Genomic DNA, 19358 nt, shown 5'->3' with positions numbered 1-19358 from the left:
ACCTGAGTGTGATCCAGTCCTGGTTTCACTATGAGTTTAATAAGACACACCTGAGTGTGATCCAGTCCAGGTTTCACTTTGAGTTTAATAAGACACACCTGAGTGTGATCCAGTCCTGGTTTCACTTTGAGTTTAATAAGACACACCTGAGTGTGATCCAGTCCAGGTTTCACTATGAGTTTAATAAGACACACCTGAGTTTGATCCAGTCCAGGTTTCACTATGAGTTTAATAAGACACACCTGAGTTTGATCCAGTCCAGGTTTCACTATGAGTTTAATAAGACACACCTGAGTGTGATCCAGTCCTGGTTTCACTATGAGTTTAATAAGACACACCTGAGTGTGATCCAGTCCAGGTTTCACTTTGAGTTTAATAAGACACACCTGAGTGTGATCCAGTCCAGGTTTCACTATGAGTTTAATAAGACACACCTGAGTTTGATCCAGTCCAGGTTTCACTTTGAGTTTAATAAGAAGTGATTGATACCAGGAGGTTCAAATCCCAGCTCAGCCACTGACTCCCTGTGTGTGTGACCCTGAGCAAGTCACTGAACCTCCTTGTGGTCCGTCCTTCAGGATGAGACGTCAAACAAACGAGCTCCTATTGGAAGTGACTCTGCAGCAGCAGCAGTTGTTGATGATGCATAGTTCACCCCCTAGTCTCTGGAAGTCGCTTTGGACAAAAGCATCTGCTAAATGACTCATTTAATGCTACTACTACTACTACTAATAATAATAATGTCTCGTTCTTTTGCTCAGGGACGACTTCAATATCCGAGTCCTCCATGCGTTTGTGGATCTCCACGAGTTCACAGACCTCAATCTGGTGCAAGCGCTCAGGTGAGCAAGCTGTCTGTGTGTCGGTGTGTCGTGTTGATGGGCTGTCATCTCTGGGTGTGTACACACAGCCGTGTGCAAACGTGTCACGAATCCCATCGCTTCTGTCAAAACCACTGGAACTGAAAATCTGGAAGAAAATTATCAGGCATATTGGCGATTTTGTTTGATTTAATGACTTTAATAGGCCGCACGTGCAATTAATTTCAAACAGCGAGAGAAAAGGAACACGGAGCCACACGTGGTCAAACGCAGGAGACTTTTTAGAAGCTGTATAAGACGCCTGATTAAAGCACAAAGCGGTCTAGCATTTTCACACACGGAGCGCCTGTTGTTTCTATATCCCTGATTACTGAGCGGAGATTGAAATACTCACACCCTGAGGTGTTTTCATGCAGGTAGGGTATATAAAGGATATCAATGGCACATCTGGAGGTGTTCTGATACATCTGCACACGGCTGTATTATTGTTTCCCAGCGGTGTGTAATTTTACTGCTAGTTGATTGCTGCCACCTTGTGGTTGTCACAGGTAAAAAAAAAAAAAAAGTTCTGTAACTCGTAAGACTAGATCTCCCGATTGCATACCTGAGCGCTGTTGTGGTCTGATGAAGAAACCAAGCAAGCTATTTGAACAGTGTGTGTGTGTGTTAGCAGGGTAACCGGTCCTGAGAACGTACACAGATTAACACAGGGGTCTCTTCTGTAGTTATTCACTGCACTCAGATCTGCTCGGTATGTTGCTGTGATATTACTGTGAGATCGCACGCCCTGAGCGATTGCCTTGTTTTTAATGAGGCATGCTTCTGAAAGCTTTGGCACAGCGACGGGTTCTTTTATAGAATTTGTGTTTGATCGCCGTGACAACCTGGTTTATTTTGTCCGCTTTCCATTAACTCATGAGGTCCTCGTTCGAGGGACAGGCTGCGACATTTTAAACTGGTCTCGTCTCCCTGTTATTTTTCATGTTCTCTTTAACTGTGTTGTTATGGTAACGCCCTCTCGTTTTGTTAACCAGCAAAAGTCAAGTCTGAACTGAACTGTTATTAATTCTGCAAACGCAGCCCAGCCCTTCAGAGGCTCGATCATAAAATAACAAAACCGAAGCCTAAAATGGATCAGTTTCTCTGTGTTTTTCATAGCCGGTGTGAAATATCACTGCTCTGATTTACAGGAACACTGCGTCTAACTGGACTGTCCTCAAAACAGGACGCGGCGCTCTGTACCCAAAACGAAGGATTTAAAAAGAATAGCAGAGAAATATTAATTTAGAATGTATCAAGTGACGTGAAATAATAGACAGCTTCTGTTGTGATTTTTTTTTTTTTTTTTTAAGAAGAAAATGAATCTGGTGCTTCATGGGTTAAATCGTGGGTTTTAATCCTGTCTTCAAGTATACTCAAAGGAGTTCATATTGTATTCTAGCAGTGTTATTATTATCTGCACTGTCTGTAAACCGCGCTGTGTTTAAATATGAAGCTTGCATTGTAACCCTGCCCTGTGACTCCTGTGTGAGTCGCCTGGGATAAAGGCATCTGTCAAATACTTTAATTGTAATAAGTAATAAATGTAAGCTGATTTGTTTCTGTGTTTCTTTCCCACATCAGACAGTTTCTCTGGAGTTTCCGGTTGCCCGGGGAAGCACAGAAAATCGACAGGATGATGGAAGCATTCGCTCAGCGATACTGTCACTGCAACCCCGGTGTCTTTCAGAGTACAGGTACTAAACACCCACCCCACTCACCATCCACCCACCCCACTCACCATCCACCCACCCCACTCACTATTTTGAAATGTCAGTGTTTTCCCCCTGACTAGCCCTGTTGCTCAGTCATGAGAGATTGCACGGGGGTTCTGATTGAGTGTTCTTCCTTCAGACACCTGCTATGTTCTGTCGTTCGCCATCATCATGCTGAACACCAGTCTGCACAACCCCAACGTGAGAGACAAGCCGGGGGTGGAGAGATTCATCTCCATGAACAGAGGAATCAACGAGGGAGGGGACCTGCCAGAGGAGCTGCTGAGGGTGAGGGGGGTGAGGGGGTGAGGGGAGGTGAGAGAGAGGGAGGGATGGGTGGATGGGTGGATGGATGGATGGATGGGTGGGTGGGTGGGTGGATGGGTGGGTGGATGGATGAAGTACCATGATTTAGATTTTCTTTCAATTCTCTTTTTTTTCTTTGTCAGAATCTTTACGACAGCATCAAGAACGAGCCGTTCAAAATCCCCGAGGATGATGGGAATGACCTGACGCACACTTTCTTCAACCCTGACCGGGAGGGCTGGCTCCTCAAACTGGGTGAGAGAGAAAGAGAGAGCGAGAGAGAGAGAGCGAGAGAGAGAGAATCCACTGGAATGCTTTTGGACAAAGATTACATTCAAATTACACTTTGAATCAATTAAAGAAAAGGCAAACGCTTTGCATCACCCTCTATATAGAATGAACTCCCTCAGCTTCATCGAGTCCAATGAAAGCTGCTGAATAATGTTCCCTTGTTAACATATTGAATTCCACCCCCTCTATATAGAATGAACTCCCTCAGCTTCATAGAGTCCAATGAAAGCTGCTGAATAATGTTCCCTTGTTAACATATTGAATTCCACCCCCTCTATATAGAATGAACTCCCTCAGCTTCATAGAGTCCAATGAAAGCTGCTGAATAATGTTCCCTTGTTAACATATTGAATTCCACACCCACTATATAGAATGAACTCCCTCAGCTTCATAGAGTCCAGTGAAAGCTGCTGAATAATGTTCCCTTGTTAACATATTGAATTCCACACCCACTATATAGAATGAACTCCCTCAGCTTCATAGAGTCCAGTGAAAGCTGCTGAATAATGTTCCCTTGTTAACATATTGAATTACACACCAGCGCTTTGTAGTTTTCTATATAAGTAACAGAAAAAAACTGACAAATTGAAAAATGTGACATTTAGAAATCTAACATGAAATACTACTGGACTGCTATTATGGCTTCCGGTATTGATTTTTTTTAGATATCATTTTGTAATTTCATTGATTTACATGATGATGTTAATTAAAAAACCTAAATTATGTTCATGTATTTTTTAAATGTTTTTTGATTCTGTCTCAATCCTTAAATTCTAGATGATGCTGAGCGTTTGCACATAGCTCTGTGCTCCTTAACAATAAACCCACAACACAAAGAGCTCAATCTTTTCTCTCTGCCAAGATCAACAGACCCAACCTTTCCTGCTGCGTCGCTGTTGCCTTGTTCTGTTAAAGTCTTCCGTTTGAACATTCAATGATTTGAAGTTTGCTGAGAGAAAGCATTTGCAGCAGTGAGGTACAGATTTGAAACAAGATGCTTGCGAGAAATTCTTCAGTTTCCAAAACGCGGCAGTCAGATCACTAACGATGAAGGCTGTAACAAAAGATTTTAGAAATGTCCTTTTATACATTGAGAAGGGTTACATTTACTATCTTCGGTGTTTTCTGAAGTGGGGCTCAGGAACTAAAAAATCCTGTTTATAAATTCTGTGTTTGTTTCACTGAGTTTCCTGCCGTAGTCTGTACGCTGTTTTTATATAAATAAATTCATTTCCAGGACTTTCGTCTGAAGGCACTGAATACGTTTCAGATTTTCAGTTTCTTTCGATTGAATTAAATCCAGTTTAAAACATTTTTTAAAGGTCAATACAGTTTCACGGGTTTCATATTTTGTTCTGAGGTTCAGTTGTGTATAAAAGTAACTAATTATGACGTCTTTGTAAGGGGTGGTTTGTCTGGTCCTGTGCTTTCACTGTGGTATACATTTCTGCATGATCTTGGCTAATGTGACTAATATTTCTCTTTCTCTTTCTCTCTCTTTCTCCCTCCCTTTCTTACCACTCTCTCTCCTCTCCTCTCCTCTCCCGCCTTACTCTCCCTCTCTCCTCTCTCTTCTACTGATTGCTCTTAAGGAGGTATGTATCTAAACTGCTTATTAATCTTCAGTGTTTGTCAAATAATGTTTTGCATGTTGAAGGCTCTCAAAATACTTAAAAAAAAAAAAAACAAATGGAAAAAAAAAACAATGCAGTAAGAACTGTCTAATCTGGACATCGTTTGAGACCGGAGAAGAATTGTGCATGATTATACAGCCAGTTTACAGGGGTTGGGGTTAGAGCTGGAGCTGGAGCTGGGGTTGGAGCTGGGGTGTACCCCTTTTATTTACTTTTTTTATATAAATCGATTGATTGATAGATAGTTACTTATCCAATCACGATGAAACTTTGTTACGGAAATAGCACAAGTTCACAGGGGGATCAGAATCTGGGTCTGTGTGGAGTTTCCTGTCCCTCACTCTGCCTGCCAGCATGCAGTTTTCCATTCGGCTGTGGCAATGCTTTCTGATCACTCTGAGTTTGTGCATTTGACAGCTGTGGCGATGTGGGTGTGTGTGTGACTTTTTCTGTTTGTTTGTGTCGACAGGGGGTCGCGTGAAAACGTGGAAAAGACGCTGGTTCATCCTGACAGACAATTGCCTCTACTACTTTGAGTACACCACGGTGAGAACACTTTCTTTCTTTTCCCAAGAGTGTTGCAGTGTGGAAACGTCTTGGTAATCACATGAAAGAAAATGCGTTGGTCATGTTAAAGCAGTTTGGAGGTGGCTGTGGCAGAAGCCGAGCTGCTGAGGTAACTTAGAATGATTGACGTGATAAAACATGTGCAGGAATGTACAAGGAATAAAATACGGTATAGAGTGAACCACAGTGACCTTGTGAAGGAGAGTAGTTAGCGGTTGGTTGCACCTGATTGGAGCGACAGCTGAATGACTCATTTCTGTTATAATTAGTAAGATAACAGAAACAGACTAGTCACGTAGGAGCCTACTAGAGAATACTTACCTTGTTCTGTTAGTTTTCCGTTTGAACATTCAGTGATTTGATGGTTGCTGAGAGAAAGCATTTGCTGATTGATGAGGTATGGATATGAGACGAGATGCGTACGAGGTCAGCAGTGTGGAGTAGTGGTTAGGGCTCTGGACTCTTGACCGGAGGGTCGTGGGTTCAATCCCCGGTGGAGGACACTGCTGCTGTATCCTTGAGCAAGGTACTTTACCCAGATTGCTCCAGTAAAAACCCAACTGTATAAATGGGTAATTGTATGTAAAAATAATGTGATATCTTGTAACAATTGTAAGTCGCCCTGGATAAGGGCGTCAGCTAAGAAATAAATAAATAAATAAATAATAATAATAATAATAATAATAATAATAATAATAATAATAATAATAATAATAATAATAATAATAATGCCAGGCATAGAGGCGACACAGAGAAGTCTCCAGTCCCTCCAGGATCATTGTGAACCATCGATGAATCGGTCCGAGGGCTTCCTCCAGGGGTTTGGGTAATCTGATCAGTTGCCTATCCTGGTGTTTTTGGAATGAATAAATGGGTGAACGTTGTTCAGATGTGAAACACGGTCTGGTCTCATCCTTCTAGCTTAACAAAGCAGTTCATTCCGTGTTTGCCTTCGTTCACAATCCTTACGAGTGTTCTCCAGAATGTCGGTGGAATCCTTGTTTTGTTTTTTCAGGATAAGGAACCTCGAGGGATTATCCCGTTGGAGAATTTGAGTATCCGAGAAGTGGAAGATCCCAGGAAACCAGTGAGAATTCCATTCCTTTTTTATAATGTATATAGTCAATGCAGTTTATCCCACATAGCATCTCCCAGTATGACAATGAGCAACTGGTATTGATCCATAGGGTGCTTAATACAACACGACACAGGACCCTTTTATTTTTATTCAGCCGTGTGCACGTTTATTAGAACACGCCTCGTTGCTTCTGTAGTGTTAGATTTGTTGAGCGTATGAAATCAAAACCACCGGAACTGAAAATCTTGGTCAGTCAAATTGGCGATTGTCTGATTTTAATTGATGACTTGAATAAGCCACACGTGCAAATTCATTTCAAACAGCGAGAGAAAAGGAACACGGAGCCACACGCGGTCAAACGCAGGAGACTTTTTTTAGAAGCTGTTTAAGACACCTGATTTAAGCAAAAAACGGTCTAACATTTTCACACGAGCGCCTGTTGTTTCTATATCACTGATTACCGAGTGGAAATTGAGATTCTCACACCTGAGTTCCTGCAGGATATATGGAGTTGTTTGTTAATAAGCAGGTGCAGCTGATTGAGGGAGGTGGTTTCAGTTTTGAAGGCGTGTTTCTCCCTGTGTGTTTCAGAACTGCTTCGAGTTGTATATTCCTAATAACCGGGGTCAGCTGATCAAGGCGTGTAAGACGGAGGCGGACGGCCGGGTGGTGGAGGGCAATCACAACGTCTATCGGATCTCAGCCCCCACCCAGGAGGAGAAAGACGAGTGGATCAAAAACATCAAGTGAGCTTCTGTCTGTCTTCACGGCCGTTGGGTCTGCAGCTAAAGATTAGCATCATCACCCTGCAGAACGAAGTCGTTGTGCTTCGTAAAGTCGAACGCAACCTGCTGAATAACGTTGCGTTAACATCTCGAATTACATGCCACCGCTTTGTAGTTTTCCCTCATATACTTCATGAAAAACTCACACGTTGAAAACTGTGTCATTTCGAAATCTAACAAGAAAAACTACTGTGCTGCTGTTATGGTTTCTGGTGTGGGCGTTCATGTGAGATCACTTTGTAGTTTCTTTGTGTACTTCAGCATCTGGATGGAGGTTTATTTATTTAATTGGTTCAGTTAAACGATTTAGAACAGGGTTTTAAAGCAAAGACCAGGAGTGGAAGACGGCCTACTTTGCTATAATAGTGGATCATTAACATTCCCTCTCTCCCTCCCTCCCTCCCTCTCTCTCTCTCCCTCCCTCTCTCTCTCTCCCCCTCCCTCTCTATCTCTCTCTCCCTCCCTCTCTCTCCTCTCTCCCTCCCTCCCTCTCTCTCTCTCCCCCTCCCTCTCTCTCCCTCTCTCTCTCTCCCTCCCTCTCTCCCTCTCTCCCTCGCTCTCCCTCTCTCTCCCTCCCTCCCTCCCTCCCTCTCTCTTCTGCTCGTTCTCTCTCTCCTGGCAGGTCTGCAGTCAGTGTGGATCCTTTCTACGAGATGCTCGCCGCGAGGAAGAAACGCATTTCACTGAAGAAGAAGGAGGAGCAGGCGTGAGAGAGGAGAGGAACAAATAGACTTTTAAAACTCCTCCTTCGTTCCAAGCCCCTTTCTTTCACACCGAGTAGCAATCCTGGGGTACCCCCCCCCCCATATCCCCATCATACACGCCGCTTTTCCACTGGGGCCTCCTTTTACAGTGACCACTATTATACACCCTTCATCTTTAAGCCTGGAGATTCACAAGCAGTTTTTATTGACAATTCTAGTTGACGAGACAAAAAAAAAATGGACAACCGAATTGCTGTAAAAAAAGCAGTGGTCTCTTCTGGCAACTCACTTGCCAGTTGGCCATTGTCAGTTTGGGTTGCCAAGAAAAAAAATTGCTTGTGTGTCTCTGGCTTAGCAGCCTCTAGCTTCCCTTTATTTAATGATTTATTTTTCAATCTTTCTGTCCTGATTTCTCTATGAACTTTATGGGGGGTAGCCCCCTTTCTTAAACTTCTTCTTCGATTCCAAAATTGAGAAACACTCCTTTAGAAATATAGACCCTCAGCACCTCCACCTCCCTCGATCCCCTGCTTCAGAACCAACTTCCAAAGAAAGAAAGAAAGATCCTCAGATCCTAAGCTTGCAGTGTCCCACAATCAGTTCCAGTAACGACACACCAGAATAGAAATACCCCGAAGTCTTAACGTGAGGAGTTTAAATGTCTAGATCAGGGGTGTTCAGTCAATCCCAGGGCCATTCCACTCCCCTCCAGGAGGTTTAACAGATAATGAACTACTTAAGGGTCTGGATAGTTGGAGGCTGATTTATTTAATTGATTCGGCTAAACAAATTAAGAACCGGGTTTTGGAACTGCAAATCTGCTATACGATTTTCCTGAAGTAATCTGAAACGAACTTTCTAAAACAATAAATAAAAACGCAGGGGGAGGTGTAGCCCATAGGGGGGCGCTGTCTGCTGGTCGGCGCACCTCTGATTTAATTATGAAGCTGCATGACCTAGCATCGGCGCGCTGCAAAAAGAGGTGACAGTTTGGTCTTATCCAGCACGGAGAACAATGTGGTGACCTTGAGCAAGGAATAAGCCTAGAGCTGCTTGCCTATTTTTATACCAAGAAGATCATTGCTGCTGAGCTTTAAGAGAGCGTCATTGGGGATTCAAGAATTCAACTTGGCCCTGACAGACCGTGATCAATGCTGCCAGCCACTTACAACATCCGGTCAAGAATGGATCTTGGCATTGAAGCAAATGGGGCAAAAAAAAAAACCTTTGACTGGATCTTTCTGAATGATGGGAACCAGACAGACAGTAACCCCTGCAGTGTGGCGCCCAGTATGGGGCTACTCTGTGGGAAGGAGATGGGGGGGGGTATCACCTGGAACACAGAATGGAAGGACGCACTGGAGAGAGGGACCACATCAGGGTTTGGGGTCAATTCCTGGTTTTCAAATCCAGTAGTTTTTTTAAAACCGATTCTGACACATCGTTGATCAAAATTGCAAGTTGCGGTATTCTGTTAAAAATGAGATTCCGCACAGGCAGTGGCAACAAATGACTTCAATCGAAGTTGCTGTTTGTTTGTTTGTTTGTTTGTTTGAAAATTAAATTTGGCTTCAAAGGAAAGCAGTTGAACGATCGCAACAATTATTACGATGTTTCTAAAATATCAATTCCAGTTCCTTCGAAGGGGACTGGGATTGGGAATTGATTTTAAAATGGAATTGAAAAACAGGAATTGACCCCAAACCTGATTTTATTTATTTTATTATTAATATTTTTTGTGATGAATTGTCTCCATACCTCTAGTCCCCCTTTTCCCTTATGGGGTGAGCAGTTCCGTCTCCATACCTCAAGCCTGCCCTGGACTGGAGGGAGCCCCCTTTCTCTTAGAGGGGTGAGGGAGGGAGGGAGCAGTTCAGTCTCCGTGCCTCAAGCAAGCCCTGGACTGGAGGGAGCACCTTTTCTCTTAGGGGGGGGAGTGAGGGGAGGAGCAGTTCAGTGTCCATGCCTCAAGCCTGCCCTGGACTGGAGGGAGCCCCCTTTCTCTTAATTTAGTGTAGATTAATGATGATGTGCATTTGTTGCAATGGGTTTAAATGAAGGGGACCTGTATATTGCTGAGTTTTAGTTTGGTTTTAATGACTCCAAGGCAGCTTTTTTTTGTTGTTGTTGACATTAACATTCCTTTCAAACGACCTGCATCAGTTTTGACGAATGTTTTGCGAAGTGGATGTTGCATGTTTTTTTTTTTTTTAAATAAATCTTTTCTAAATAGCGAATGAAATAATGTTCTCCTTGAAAGAAAGTATAGAAAGTGTAATGCTAAAATGACATTTCAATTAAGTGTATCGATTGTTTTATTTCACCATTTGTCGTATTTATAAATGGATCTGTACAGCCACACCCATGTCCCTGTCTTTTACTCTAAAATAACTCTGTTTTCTCGCTAATATAAAACGTCTATCTGTCTAGGTAACCTCTTTCTCCGTGTCTCTTATGGTGTAAGTCTACTCTCTTATTACACACAATAATAATTCCCCTTGCCCTTGTGTCTCTTGTGTGGAAGACGTTGGTCTTTCCTCTAAAATAAACATATCGGTTGTTTCTATCCAAATCTCCCACGGTATAAAGAAGTGAAAGAATGACTCAAGCAAAGGGACTTGGGGGATTTTTTTTGTGTGGTTAGCACCACTAAAACAATCTAAACGAAAAATAAATTAAAATAACCAAAATACGTACCTTTACAAACTTAAAAAGATATGTCATTTTAGCAGAAAATAAATTATCTAAATGATTGCAAATGTGTGCATGGATTCTTGCTCTGTGTGTGTGTGTGTGTGTGATTGTGCAGCATTTTAAACCCATTTTAAAACGACTGTTGTATGAAAATCTCCTGTGCCAAAATGTAGCAAAATAAATGACTGGTTTGATGCCAGTGAAATATACGAAAAATGACATTCAGAAGCATTTTTTTTTTTTGGTTTAAATTTAGATTCAAAGGAGCAGTTGGTATAACAGAACTGTGAACTTTTCTATTACAGTTTAATTAACGGCGGACTGGATTCCTTGAACTCTGTGCTCTGTGATCTTTTCAATAACGTGGTGATCTGGGGCTAGTGTGAGTTTCTAACACCGTATGTGCAAAAAAACACCCTTACTCTTATAGCAGGGTGAGTCACTCTCTCTCTCTCACACACACACACACACACACAATAGACACAACGTCCTGCAGTCTAATTGGCTTCTGTCCACTCTGTGCTGACATACGGGTGGTTTAGTCTCCTGAGTGTAATGAATCTCGTTAGCCCGGCAGTGCAAACAAATGACCTTCATGAGCAGAGATTGGCGGCGGGCCTCTGGTTCTCCTGATCTGGGAGGCTCCTGAGAGAACGATATTCCGGATTACAGGCTAACCTCGTAAATGCACGCCGCTCCCTACCGTCTATTTAACCCCTGAGTATTAAAGTCAGAGCTGCAGAATTTGGCGTGACGGCGTAGATTCTAGTGCCAGGGTGTCTTATGTAACGCCAGCAACGTTACATTCCGGTGACAGTAGACACGTTTTTTAAAAGTATTTGTATTCCTTAGCAACCATAGATAATAATAGTTTCTCATTGGGTCTGGGCTACTCGCATGACCCACTACACACTCATCCATTACGCATATCACACATAGCTCCGAAGCATGATTGCCATGATAAGGAGGCTTGCTGGTCTGGTGGTTAAAGAAAAGGGCTTGCTACCCTTATAGACGTCAAACAAACAAGCTCCTATTGGAAGTGACTCTGCAGCAGCCACTGACTCCCTGTGTGTGTGTGACCCTGAGCAAGTCACTGAACCTCCTTGTGCTCCGTCCTTCAGGATGAGACGTCAAACAAACAAGCTCCTATTGGAAGTGACTCTGCAGCAGCCACTGACTCCCTGTGTGTGTGTGACCCTGAGCAAGTCACTGAACCTCCTTGTGCTCCGTCCTTCAGGATGAGACGTCAAACAAACAAAGTCCTATTGTAAGCGATTCTGCAGCAGCAGCAGTTGTTGATGATGCAGAGTTCACCCCCTAGTCTCTGTAAGTCGCTTTGGAGAAAAGCATCTGCTAAATGACTAATTCATAATAATAATATACATGTTTCAGCTCAACGTAGACAACCATGTGCTTATTTCATACAGCAGAGATCGATGCACTTAATGCACCCCAGTATATGACTATGATATGCCTATTGCATCCCTTTGAGACTGACTGCCATATATAGAGCCAGATTGTCCTAAACAAACAGAAGTACAAAGATGGACAGACAGACAGACAGATGGAATGGAAGATTACGTGCACAGAAAGATACTGAATGCAGGGCAGTGGACAAACATCCTGTATCGGTTAAAACCTGGTTTCCATGGAGACAGAGAGACAGATAGACAATGCAATTAGTGAATCTAGGGCAGTGCAAACTGCTTGTCAAAAAAGCTACACACCGACAGACAGACAGGTATAGATTGATATGAAGATATATCTTAGATGCAGGACATATGCGAGACCGTGCAAAATGCCTCTGTTGATCGACAGCTGGACAAACAGACAGATGGGAAGCTACAGATCCAGACAGTTAGAACCAGAAGATAGACTGATAGATCGACAGAAATTCCTACAGATTCCTGGAAAGATATTGAATGTAGGACAGACAGTAAATAACATCCTGTCTTTAACTTCGCCATGGAGATGGAATTAAAGTGTGAGTAATGGATGGGAGAGATGGGGGGGGGGGTAAGCAGCTCTAAGTAGCCACTAAGCAGGGTAAATCCTTTTCAAAGTCACTTCTGGCTTCGCAAACTGGAACACTGACTGTGTGCCCCGGGTCTCTGATTTCCTTTGTCGTCTTTGATATATTTTGTTTGTTTAGACTCCAAGGCTTTTGCTTTCTTCCTTAGTATCGATGTTTGCTGCCTCGTCTTTGCCTTTCTGCGTCTGTCTGCCTGGAAAAGATTGATAATGTTCTTCTTTTTATTTTCAACTGCTATTTTAAAATAATCTGAGCATAAACAAAAAAGAAAATACTTGAAACCGTTCGCCGGGTTGTGAAGGTTATTTAGAATATTCCTGTGGTATTTTTGCTTCTTTTAAGAAAATCGAAATCGATAAAAACCTTCCTGCCTGCGCTCTAAGTCATGAAGAAAACAAGTTCTGGCAATCCCATACCGTTTCCATCCCGGATGTCTCCTCTCTCCCGGATGCTCCTTCTCCTCCTGGGCTTTTCCTCTTGGATCCTGCTGGACGTCTCTGCGGAACACGGGCCGCCGCTCCCCAAGTTCGTTTGCACCCCGATGCCTGTGGATTCCGAACCCGGTTGCTCTGGCAACGGCCGACACTCCCAACCCATGACCACCGGCAGCTCCAACGCCTTGTGGGGTCTAACGGACGATGCTAAAGCCACCATCCTACACCTGAGAGAAACCATCGTCCAGCAGAAGGAGACGATTCTGGACCAGAGAGAAACGATCCGTGAGCTCACGGCCAAGCTCACGCTCTGCGAAGGGTTTGGGACGCATTCTACAGGACACCATGACGAAGACGATGATGACGATGATGACGAAGACTCCGATTCCCATCACTCCAATGCTTTGGGACACTCTTCACGCCCCCACCGCCTCCCCGAGCCCCATCCTCTACATGGGGTGCCCCAGCCGCATCACAAGGAGACGCATGGCTCCAAGAACACCATGGGGGACCCCCCCAAGCACGCCGTGTCCGTGGATCAGATGGGCAGAATGCTGCAGTCACTCAAAGAGAGGATAGATAACCTGCAGGTAAGGAAAGGTTACAGGGTTGTGAAGCGAGATTGTATTTAATTGCGTGTTGTTTGGGGATGTGTGAACCAGCTAATTCCATACTGTCTAGTATAGAGAGCTCAATACTGTACGGCGTGCAAATTTGATAGAACATCTCCAGATTTGTCATTGAGATCCTTTATATACCCACCTGCATGAAAACACCTCGGGGTGTCAGAATTTCCGTTCAGTAATCAGTGATATAGAAACAATAGGCACTTGGTCTGAAAATGTTAGACCAGTTTGTGCTTTAATCAGGCATCTTAAACAACTTCTAAAAACTCTCCTGCGTTCGACCGCGTGTGGCTCTGTGTTCCTTTTTCTCTGACTGTTTGAAATGAATTGCATGTGTGGCCTATTAAAGTCATCTATTAAATAAGACGATGACAATTTTCCAAGATGTTCAGTTCCGGTGGTTTTGATTTCATACGCACAACACATCAAAAACTACAGAAGCGATGGGGAGTTCTAATACATTTTCACACTACTGTGAATGTGAAATGCAAAACTGGATTGAACGTTACGTCAAGTCGTCTTGTCAAAGACCCAGGAAAGCCACCATGTGAGTGAGCATTGAGCTTTGTGTGGCAGGTGCTATTAGGGGTGCTCTGTCCTCAACCCAACTGAAAATCTCTGCGTGTTAAGAGATAATATGGGACACTTCTGGCTAAAGCTGTTATAAAGGAGGATCAGCTTTAGACAGTGGATATTTTGATAGGTCTATATCAGGGGTGCGATCCTGAAGTGCCACTCCACTCCAGGTTTAACAGATACAACGAGAGAATGAACTACTTCAGGGTCTGGATGAATGGATTTGTTTAATTGGCTCAGTTAAATGATTTAGAACAGGGTTTTTGTAACAGAGCCCAGGAGTGGAAGAGGGTCAGCATTGACCAGCCCTGCTCGATCTCCTTTCACATGACCGCAGGACTGCCCCCCCCCTCCCCCTGTGGTTTCCACGTTAACCCTTCTCGTTCCCACAGCACTCCCGGAACACGTCCACCTCCTACTCGCACTCTCTGAGGGACCTGCTTCAGAGGAGGATCGCCGCTCTGGAGCAGCAGATCCAGCATCGACTGCACTCGGGGGGAGAGGAGGAGGAGGAGGAGGAGGAGGAGGAGGAGGGAGGGGATCACCATCATCACAGCGAAGACGAGGACGATCACCACCACAATCAGCATGAGAACGACACTGCCCATGGGCACCACGATGATGGTCACCACGACGACGGACACCATGACAATGGGCACCACGACGACGGACACCATGACAACGGGCACCACGATGATGGTCACCACGACGACGGACACCACCACGACGACGGGCACCATGACAACGGGCACCATGGCAACCATGTCCCCCATCACAGGAGAGGAGTCAAGAGTCGAGACAACCACGGCCGTGCCAGCCACGGCCACAAGCTCGACGCTGTTATGAGTCATCTGCCTCATAGGAAATCCGACAAGGGTACGAGTTCACATGCAGCGGACTGTGGCTGTGATTTTTTACTTTAATACCTGCTGTAGTTCTGGCTATAGTTTTGCATCACCTAGAATTTTAGGGATTGAGACATTAATTAAAAATAATAATAATAATCTACAAAATGATATTGCTGAAGTCTACCGGAAGCCATAATAGTAGCACAGCAGTATTTCCAAATGCCACATTTTTAAAAATGTTGTCAGTATTTAGTTAAGTATATGGAAAACTACAAAGCGGTATGTAATTTCAATATGTTAGCGTAACATTATTCAGCAGGTTTCATTTGACTTTATGAAACAAAATTAGTTAATTATATAGGGCGATGCAGTTTTACAACAATACCTGCTGTAGTTGTGGCTTTACTTTTATATGAATATAAATGACTAATCTCTCTCTCTACCTGCCTCTCTCTCTCTCTACCTGCCTCTCTCTCTCCCTCTCTCTCTCTCTCTCTCTCTCTCTCTCCCCTCTCTCTCTCTCTCTCCCTCCCTCTCTCTCTCTCTCTCTCTCTCTGCAGCCGCTGCTTCTCACAAGAAGGTGAAAAGCCCGGATGATTTTCAGATCGGGTTCCCCATGCGCACGAACTACATGTACGGCCGCGTGAAGCGCACACTCCTCCAAGAGATATTCGCCGTGACGCTCTGCCTCTGGCTCAAGTCCAACTCGTCCCCCGGAGTGGGCACCCCCTTCTCCTACTCCGTCCCGGGACAGGCCAATGAGCTGGTGCTGATTGAGTGGGGGAACAACCCCATGGAGCTGCTAGTCAATGACAAGGTGAGAGAGTGAGGCGTGCACAGCAGCTGGGGGAAGTTACAACTCTGGCCAAAAGTTTAGCATCATCACCCTGTAGAATGAACTGTCGAATGAAAGTCGAATGAAACCTGCTGAATAATGTTACCTTGTTAACATATTGAACTGCATACCAGCGCTTTGTAGTTTTATTTTATATACTTAACAGATAAACAGACCACAAATTAAAAAAAATGTGAAATTTTGAAATCTAACATGAAATACTACTGTATTACTATTATGGCTACCGGTAGACTTACTGTTTCATCATTTAAAAATGGTTTCATTCTCAAATTACAAAGAGGTACTGGATTTAGGATTCAGTGTGATCTGGCTCAAATGAACCCCTGGATTTGACCAATCGTCTTTTAAACTAATCAGTCCGGACTGTGGCTTGAATTTAGTGAATTATCAGGACGATACTTACTATAAATGTTAAGGATGTGGACTTGGTTTCTTGATTTTTCATGACGTGAAATTGGACCATCAGAATTTGATTGAACTCAATGGGACTTTAATTCTTTAAAGGGGAAAAATCCAGACTTGGATTTCAATCTTACAAATCTTTAATTTTAAAGACCTGAACTTAAAGCATCCGAAGAACCAGGGGAAATTTTTACTAGAATCACATCAAGGTCTAGAATTGGACTTGAGTCACCAGAATGTGGATCTCCAGGATTTCATTTCAACCATAAGAAACTTATCCTAAAAAAATGAAGATCTTCAAGTTTTTTCTCAATGTTCTGGAATAATAAAGACTCGATCTGGGATCAACTAGATTTGTAACCATCCGGATTTCATTTCCATCGTCAAGACTTTTAGACTCGAAGCCACAGGACTTGGATTTAAATCAGTAGGGTTTCTTTCGGCATCTCAGTTTTGACTTTATTAATCTTGGAGCGTGAGGTCTTGGGTTTTCACGTGAAGTTACCTGGAATTCAGGCTGATTGATTGATTGTTCATGTATTCAAGACAGTCGTGGGAGAAATCCTCATAGTGCACCATAGGCCTTCCACAAAATTGATAGAGGCAGCTCAATGCTGTCCATCAACTGTATATGTGTTCCTGCTTACCAAGGAAACATCTAATCAAGTGGTGTCCAATCACATTCCGCTCCAGCTATAACAAGTGAAATGACATCATGAACCACTTCAGGGTCTGGATAGATGGATAGATTTAATTGGTTCAGTTAAACGATTTAGAACAGGGGAATGTCGCTCCAGATTGGCCACCCTTGGTCTGTCACAGTTCTGGTCTGACTTTTCCCTTGTTCTTGTCTCTCTCTGTGCCAGGCGGTGACACTTCCCCTCTCCATTAACGATGCAAAGTGGCACCACGTGTGTGTGACCTGGTCCACGCGGGACGGGCTGTGGGAGTCGTACCAGGATGGCATTAAGAGGGGCACCGGAGAGAACCTGGCAGCGTGGCACCCCATCAAAGCTGGGGGTGTCTTTATACTGGGACAAGAGCAGGTAAGACCAGGTGCCCAGAACCATGCAACGGGCAGCGTGGTTACATACTGGCACACCCTGTTGGTGAGACAAGGAGGTTAAAAGCTCAAAAACCACGAACGCAGATGAGCCCAGATCTTTTGCATTGTGGTTAAGATGCTCAGTTGTGGTGCACAGGGTTAGTCGAGGGAATGCGAAGCCACTTTGTCAGGATCGTAGGCTTGAAACCTGGTTCCAGGAGACCACTGGGAGACCTAGTCTGAGGTTGCTGTATCAAACCCCCCAAGTCTGAAACCTAGTCTCCTGAAACCAAGGTCCAAGACCCACAAAGAGTCTCCATGTTCCCTAAAACACACCATCACAAAAACACCTGGACACAGTGTCTTTTTTTAATTATTATAACACATTTGCCCACTACTGTATAATGATTACAGTTAACAAAATGTGGTTATTTTGCCAGAAATATCTACCAGAAAACCTGTTGACCTTTAAGTTATTGAATTGGATTAAGTTCCTACATTATTATACTTAGTCCTGAAATTAGTTGTAATATATCCTTGAGTGAAAACCGATTTCTACATGACTTTTTTTATATATTTTTTTTTTGGTTATCGTAAATGAATGTAGCCTCTTTATCACGTGTTAGGTGAAGACTGAAAAAGGAACGATTAATATATTGCAAAGACATGACCACGCTATTGAAACACCATGATAGGATTAACTGGCATCAGCAGCATTGTTTTATTGGGGCGTCCCTATTGTATTACACAGAAAAGCATGGATATTGAACGCACGCCTCTGTATTGTCCATTCCTCTGTGTTGGCGTCCTCCCTCCACAGTCCCATGACTCTCTCTTCCACTCCTTCAGGACACGCTTGGTGGTCGCTTCGATGCCACGCAAGCCTTCGTGGGAGAAATGTCCGACGTGAACATGTGGTCCCACGTCCTGACGCCCAATGAGATCTACAACCTGGCCACCTGCGGCAGCCACGCGACCGGCGACGTCATCGCGTGGACAGAGTCCTCCGTCGAGCTCCACGGAGGCGTGACCAAGTACCCCTTCGACCCCTGCCACTAGAGGGAACCGGTGAGAGCGAGAAAACACGCGCTACCAAAGGTTTACCCAACTTCCAACACCAAAGACTGTTTTTTTTCCCCGAATCTGCTTGGAAACTGTAGAGCTTTGGTGACTTCCAGTAAGGTTTCTGTATTGAGGTGCGCCCTCCCTGTCATTCCCGAGAGAAGTGCGCTTTGGTTTTTTTTTTAGCTGTCCGATATCTTGTAAGGTCGACTCCTTCTATAACTAGGGAGCGCACCACAGTTGCTTTTCTTTCAGTTTTTTTTTTATTATTAGGTGAATGTGTTAAATTAAATTCAATAAGGAACGATTGGGGTGAATGCAAGGTGTCTCCCAGCACACATACCCACTTCTTTTGACTGAGAGGGAATCGAGGAAGGAAGAAGTGTGCGTGGATACTTGCTTACACAGCACTACCGCGTTCTTAAGCAATGCTACAATGTACTTCATGTGCAAATCTATATGTAAGCACACAATTGTATCAGAAAAGGGCTAGGGTTATATCAGGCAAAAAATACACACTTAATACATTGTAACTCTGCATCATAACATTGTGATGATGTGTAAGCAGACATTTACTAAGTATCTGCTATGTAAATACAATTAGAGACTCTTAATGGAAAGTGTTACTGAAAGGACTTGTATAGTGTGCTATTCTGTATTTGAACCGTATTTAAAAAAAAAACATATATGTAAATAAATAACAGTGAAGGCGCTTAACCTCTGAAGTGTCTATCTTGTATATATCTATAACAATGCTGTGTAATCCCGTGTTTAAACTGCAGACGAGTTTTGTAAATAAAGATTTTGACAAAGCTTTTTTTGTATCAATTTGAATTACGC

At 43.6% G+C, this 19358-nt stretch overlaps 2 protein-coding genes across 3 annotated transcripts in view; both read left to right on the top strand.

Annotated features, from left to right (window-relative positions):
• The window catches only part of LOC131735549 (cytohesin-2), a 16006-nt gene extending 5857 nt beyond the window's left edge, over nt 1-10149 (top strand). Inside the window, exons 5-12 of one of the 2 annotated variants that reach the window (XM_059021599.1) lie at nt 762-842; nt 2445-2557; nt 2715-2863; nt 3025-3136; nt 5276-5352; nt 6389-6460; nt 7043-7197; nt 7859-10149. In XM_059021599.1, the coding sequence (XP_058877582.1) occupies nt 762-842; nt 2445-2557; nt 2715-2863; nt 3025-3136; nt 5276-5352; nt 6389-6460; nt 7043-7197; nt 7859-7946 (847 nt within the window). In that variant the 3' untranslated portion in view covers nt 7947-10149. Of the gene's footprint in view, nt 1-761; nt 843-2444; nt 2558-2714; nt 2864-3024; nt 3137-3949; nt 4768-5275; nt 5353-6388; nt 6461-7042; nt 7198-7858 lie in introns of those variants that run through there. The other variant, XR_009327562.1, reaches the window with a different exon arrangement.
• Nucleotides 10150-12375: 2226 nt separating this feature from the next.
• LOC131735555 (neuronal pentraxin-1-like) lies at nt 12376-19331 on the top strand. Its single transcript, XM_059021610.1, has 5 exons — nt 12376-13693; nt 14698-15181; nt 15714-15970; nt 17278-17457; nt 18306-19331. The coding sequence occupies exons 1-5, from the start codon at nt 13055-13057 to the stop codon at nt 18513-18515; spliced, it is 1770 nt and encodes a 589-aa protein (XP_058877593.1). The 5' UTR covers nt 12376-13054; the 3' UTR covers nt 18516-19331.
• The last annotated feature ends 27 nt before the right edge of the window (nt 19332-19358 follow it).

Source organism: Acipenser ruthenus, unplaced genomic scaffold, assembly GCF_902713425.1.
Source record: "Acipenser ruthenus unplaced genomic scaffold, fAciRut3.2 maternal haplotype, whole genome shotgun sequence".
Taxonomy (NCBI): Eukaryota; Metazoa; Chordata; class Actinopteri; order Acipenseriformes; family Acipenseridae; genus Acipenser; species Acipenser ruthenus.
The sequence above is the reverse complement of the archived record's forward strand: the minus strand, read 5'-3'. Positions and strand labels throughout refer to the sequence as shown.

Excerpts from the sequence above, each read along its gene's own strand:
- LOC131735555 (XM_059021610.1), top strand. The coding sequence starts at position 13,055 with ATGAAGAAAACAAGTTCTGGCAATCCCATACCGTTTCCATCCCGGATG. Across the intron at positions 13,694-14,697 it reads AGAGGATAGATAACCTGCAG|CACTCCCGGAACACGTCCAC; the intron begins GTAAGGAAAGGT and ends TCGTTCCCACAG. Across the intron at positions 17,458-18,305 it reads TTATACTGGGACAAGAGCAG|GACACGCTTGGTGGTCGCTT; the intron begins GTAAGACCAGGT and ends CCACTCCTTCAG.